This window comes from Bos grunniens, chromosome 8 (assembly GCF_055505025.1).
Source record: "Bos grunniens cultivar Pamir isolate PY7600 chromosome 8, Bosgru_T2T1.0, whole genome shotgun sequence".
Classification (NCBI taxonomy): domain Eukaryota; kingdom Metazoa; phylum Chordata; class Mammalia; order Artiodactyla; family Bovidae; genus Bos; species Bos grunniens.
Window position 1 is genome coordinate 28,692,133 of NC_141172.1, and position 6,000 is coordinate 28,698,132.

At 35.8% G+C, this 6,000-nt stretch overlaps 1 protein-coding gene across 38 annotated transcripts in view; it reads left to right on the plus strand.

Moving 5' to 3' along the window:
- The window catches only part of NFIB (nuclear factor I B), a 482,616-nt gene extending 476,902 nt beyond the window's left edge, over positions 1–5,714 (plus strand). For 27 of the 38 annotated variants that reach the window (XR_015169540.1, XR_015169541.1, XR_015169545.1 and 24 more), the window contains one exon: positions 2,458–2,676. Coding sequence is in view for 25 of the 38 variants with exons in the window: in XM_086415086.1 (XP_086271212.1) it covers positions 2,458–2,543 (86 nt within the window). In the remaining 13 variants the exon portion in view is untranslated. Of the gene's footprint in view, positions 1–2,457 lie in introns of all 38 variants that reach the window. The other 11 variants (XM_086415079.1, XM_086415081.1, XM_086415090.1 and 8 more) reach the window with 1 other exon arrangement.
- The last annotated feature ends 286 nt before the right edge of the window (positions 5,715–6,000 follow it).

Consider the following 6,000-nt stretch of genomic DNA (forward strand, 5'->3'; position numbering starts at 1 on the left):
CCCTGAATTTTTATCTTTTCGGCCATTAATTGGTAAACTTCTCCATTTAAGAGCCACATCTATTTTCAAGCATTAAAATACACTTTATTTTCCTAAAGTATGTAGTTTCTAAATGACTTCCTAGAGCCCATTTAATTTGGGGCTCATTAATTTTGCAAAGTGATTCACTTGTTGTTGACATTGTCTTTTACTGTCAAGGATTATCCATTTGAGCTAGTCTTTTTGTTTTTCATACATGCTTCATGCTTTAGGTTAAAAAATAAGGAGATCCGTTTTTGTCATTTATTTGTTAAGAAATGATTAGCATCAGCTATGGCCAGTAATGAGGATTGATAAGGTCATTTTCTTTACAGATCTTACCTTTCAGTCAGTAAGATAATCATAGGTACAGATAATTATGATACGAGGTAGAGCTATTGTAGTACTATATAACTAAGTACAGTAGAAGGACAGTAGAGGAAAAATATTTAATAATGTGTCATGTAACACTCTTCCCAATCAGTGATGCAAAGTGCAGAAATACTTGTTGAAGATGTGTGTGGGAAGAAAGAAATATGTGAAAACAATTAAGTCTCTTAGAAAAAGTTTCAATAACAACTTTTTATTCTGTAGAATTATGATTTTTCATCTGATGATGACATATCTTTTTAGTGTCAGTTTTTGGTTTCAAGTATTATTTGGTTACTCCTGCATAGTTAATTTTTGTTAATATGCAACATCTCTCATTCTAAGTCCAGAGATGCCAGTTTTCTTATCATAGGGGGCCAAATTGCAATGTACTCATGAAACTATGTGATTATGAGCAACACTTTTAGAAAATAAATAGTTGGGTGTGATTTGGAATATTTAATTGATTTGCTTGTTTATCCAAAAAGTATTGAGCACCTATAATGTACTAAGTACTGTGTTAGACGGAGAACAAAAAGAGAAATGAACTTTGTTTTTATGGAGCTCATAGTCTAATCACAAAATCCTTTGAGCATAAAAGGTTACTGTGAAGTTTTTCCTATTAAAATATTAACTCAGAAGTATGTACCTAGACATGTAATAATAAGCCTAATTATTTCTTTAAAAGTATCATGAGATTAAAAAAAGTTACATACCAAGTTCTTTTGTTTTAATCCAAGCTTTTTCTTTGTGGGGGTGGGTGGGTAGGGAAATTGTTTCTTCAAGTTAATATTCCATAAAGGTTTTTGTACCTTTGGAATTCAAACCTGAAAAAAATGAGGATGTCTAGCTTGATAGCTACAGTAGTAGAATCCATCTCACTTCTTGCTTCCAAAAATAAAGAAAAGAATGTAAATTAAATTTAGAGGATCAATTAAATTTAAAGCACTGAAGTTGTGTTTCCATGCCAAACCATGATAAAACTGGGTATGGAATTGTCAGTTGGGTGTTTTCTTGGTTCATGATTATTTGTGCAGCTGTTACTTAACTGACATTCACTCCAAGTTGAATATTGAAACTAACAATGCGTCTGGTTAGGTATACTCGAAATGTATGGTATGGGGTTATCTATGATATGTAGGTCTTGTGTTATTTTCCTCTATGTGATATTTGTTTAATGAGGGATTATGCCAGTAGCAAACTCCGGGAACTGGTGATGGACAGGGAAGCCTGGTGTGTTGCAGTCTTGGGGTCGCAAAGAGTCAGACACGATTGAGCAACTGAACTGAATTGAACTAATGCCAGTAGCAATTAGACAACTGTTTTTCAAAATTTTTTGTTTTAAATAACCCCAAATACAGCATAGGTGAAATTAGAGTCAGTTGGAGACGGGCAAGACTCTCCTCTGCTTACTCCCTGTGGAGCTCTACCCACACCCCTCTCCCAACTCCCAAACTCAGAGCAGCTGGGGTGTGGAAACATGACTGACAGGGAGGAAAAGGTTTCTGGTGTCAGCTTCAAACTAAGTATTATGCACCGGCCTTCCTGGAAAATATACTTTCTCTTATTGTGAGGGAAAAGGAATCATTTTCAATATGGCTTTCAATTTTGTTCAACCAATAGGCAGGTAAAAAGACTGAAATACATCACAACTGTTGTGAATTAAAAGATCAGAATATAACTTGCAAAGTATATCGATACTGTTGTAGATTTGCTCTTCTTGACAGAAAATCATACTATATTTACATCAAAACGGACCAAATATTTTAGGAAGAATATGCTCTCTCAGTCAATTAGAGTTTACCTGTGGGTGAGTCTTACTTGAGATATTTTCTGCCTCACAATAGTCTTAGCATCTGTAAGAGAAATAGACCATGTAGTTTATATATGCATAATATGTATAATTTATAAGCACATGTATCTCATATTAGACTCTAATTTGGAAAAGTTATAGTAGTAATTTGATGCCTATGGAATTTATGTCTCTAATATTGTTATAGATTTTAACGTATTTTTTTCTTTTTCTCTTCCCTCCCTCCTGCCCCTCTTCTGCCCCCTTCCTGCCGACAGTCCTGGTACCTGGGCTAGCTTGGTTCCTTTCCAAGTATCAAATAGGACACCCATCCTACCGGCAAATGTCCAAAATTACGGTTTGAACATAATCGGAGAACCTTTCCTTCAAGCAGAAACAAGCAACTGAGGGGAAAAAATGAAATACAACACTAGTTTAAGAATTTTTTTTTAAAAAAAGGAAAAGAGGAAGACTGGACAAAACAAACAAAACAAAAAGGGAGAAAGGAAGGAAACTGAAGAAAGAAGATAATAGACCAGCAATCGCAGCACTTACAATCACTAATTCCCTTAAGGTTGAAACTGTAATGACGTAAAAAGGGTCGATGGTATTTCACTGATGGTAGTTCGCAGCCCCTGCAAAGTAGCCTTTGTTACATGAAGTCCGCTGGGAAATAGATGTTCTGTCTCTATGACAATATATTTTAACTGACTTTCTAGATGCCTTAATATTTGCATGATAAGCTAGTTTTATTGGTTTAGTATCTTGTTGTTTACGCATGGAATCACTATTCCTGGTTATCTCACCAACGAAGGCTAGGAGGCGGCATCAGAGGTGCTGGGCGTGACAGAGCCATGAGCCAGCCATTTTATAAGCACTCTGATTTCTAAAAGTTAAAAGAAATATATATAAAATCTCTGTAGCCTTTAGTTATCAGTACAGATTTATTAAATTTTGGCCCTTAACCCAGCCTTTTCCAGTGTGTAACCCAGTTTGAAATCTTAAAAAAAAAAAAAAGAAAAAAAGAGGAAAAAAAGAAAAAAAAAAGGAAAAAAAGAAAAAAGAAAAAAAAAAAACAGTTTGAACACAAAAGGCTCTATGGAAGAAATGCCTCTTTGTAGGTGAAGTGTTATCTCTGCATGCAACAGTAAAAATTAATATAATATTTTCCCCACAAAAGAAACACTTAACAGAGGCAAGTGCAATTTATAAATTTATATCTAAAGGGGAATCATGATTATAAGTCCTTCAGCCCTTGGACTCTAAATTGAGGGGATTAAAAAGAATTTAAGAGAATTTTGAACGAATTTATTTTCCCCTCAGTTTTTGAGGGCAGTAAAAAGGCATTAAATCAAGACAAATCATGTGCTTGAGGGAAAAAAAAAAAATTTAATGAAAACACAGCACTTATGTTGGTTTAGCTGCAGCCTCCTTGGAGGTAGAATTTATTTATTTAAAATTACTGGTTGCATCAAGAACCCATAGGGTGTACAAAAGGTTCTGTAAAATCTGCATTCTAGAGACAAAGAGGCAGGCAAATCCATGTCACAAGGGTAAAGCTTACGGTTTACAAACTGGGAATGCCAGGGTGTAGGATGTAAAAACGCACTCTTGAGAAAACAGATGTAATCAGGGTGCTGAATACTTGCATGGTGCTTTCAGACATTAGCCTTGTTCAACAAACTTCTTGTATTGACGGATCTGTAGTGTGCATGGGCAGACACATTTTTGCCTCTATGTCTCTTAAAATTTTAATTAAAAATACTCTTTCCAGTAATCCTAATTTGCACGAAGATATAATGTCCACATTACGTGCCTTGCCTTGAAATCTAAAAAACAAAAAACAAAAAAAAAAAACTACAAAAAAAAAACAAAAAAGTGACATCACTACACTTGTTTTGCTGCATTTATTATCATTTTAAATCTTTACCATTTTTATGACAAAATATTTTGTACTCCAGACGAAGAAAAATGTGTGACATCATGGATTTTTTAGACAGTTATACCTTTATCTCACATTTATAAAGCATATCATGGCTGTGTATAGTTGCCGCTTAAAAATTGTAATCGACCAGCAATATTTTCAGTATTTTGGTGTTTTTTCTATTAACCTTTCATGTTTTTCATCTTCCAATTAATATTTGGGGGGGAGGGGTTTCAAATTTATACGAATTATGCAATACCAAGTTTTGCCTATGTAGGTAGTGCTTTTAGCTGTATTGGTTATATAGGTAAGTACACAGATTTAAAAAAAAAAATAATGTATGCTTTTTTTGTTTGTTTGTTTGTTTTAATTGACCAAAGTGGGTACTGCTATTTTTGCAGTGTGATGAGGTCCTTTTGTGTACTGAGAGATGGACAGGGGATTTTTTTTAATATACATATATATATATTCTGGGGTGGGTGGGAGGATTTTTAACACTTTACAGTGTAGCTGTGAAGCAGTGCACCCTGAGATGGGCCTGGGCTGCAAAGCGACTGTTCTGCCTACTGTGACAAACTTCAACTTAAACACAGGTTTCCCCCTCTCGAACTCCCCACCTGGGGTGCAAGCTGAACTCATTTCTGGTTTTCATAACAACAAACGAGTAAGAACAAGTGAACACAACCAGTTCTCCTGGAGGCAGACTTGGCTTAAAACAAATGGTCTTATCTTTCTGTTGTTGTTGTTGGGGGTGGTCGTTTTTCTTGAAAGTTTCGGATCCACAGTGGAGAATGAGCCTGTCTCATATTTGGCAAAGATAGTTGTTGAGAAGTACATTTAGCAGATGTTTCGACTTTAGGGGTGTAACACCTGAGTCTACTTTCTCCTCTAAAATCTGCCATCCTGCTGGAGGGGGTGCTCCCATATCCTTTCCCCACCACTTCTCTTCCCCATTTCATTTTGTGAACAGTAGTCTGTGATTTACCTGTGTCTTACTACTTCAAGTGGATGGTAGTACGCTTGGAAAAAAAGATATATTATTTAAATATCCAGAAGATTGAACAGAGGGTTGCTATTATTAAATGTATTCGGACTTCTAACTTTGATTAAAATCAAAGTTCAATTTTTAAAGAACAACAAAAATAAATAAATAAATCTTGTTATGTTTTCATTTTACCTGCCCTTTTAAACTGAGAACCCGAGCAGAAGGGAAATAGTGAATTTTAAGAAATGAATTTTCCTGTGGATGAATTAAGCCCATTAGAGGCTGATGGGATTTTTTTTTTTTTAAGGGATGGTACCTCAAATATATATTGGATTTGATTTCCCGGGAGGGCTAGAGGGTGAATGGAGGCTGGTTCTACTTTACTTCTCCCAACTGCCCCCCAGTTCCATTGAGGGAATTCATTACTAGAAGGAAACTCTTTTAGAATTAGTGACACATGGTGGGCTGCCATGAGGAGCCCCCTGACCCCCTTCCCCCAGGCCATGGCCTAATAAAATAAACTGTCTATTGTTCTCACAGCATATCATTTAATGATGAAGACTTTAGAACAATGCTTACGGGCCTGAGAATTGTATTTGATTAGCCCATTCAGTTTGATAGCCCCAATGCTGAAAAGCACAGCAGGATCATGGCAGTGCAAGTTCAAAAGTAAGTTCAGTCATTTTTGTGATGACTTGCCCTGGTAGAAAACAGATCATCTCAGCCAAGCTCTTCAGGTCTCCAACCTAATAGGTGAACAAATTCACCTCACAGGACACACAGTATTTTTTTAAGAGCAGACTTGCTCTCTTTTTTAAAATTTTTGCCAGTGAATGAGCAGCTCTAGCTGCATAAGTTACACACTGTGGGTATTCCTGCCTGCCTCTTGAATACAAAAGCCTAGTTCAAGTG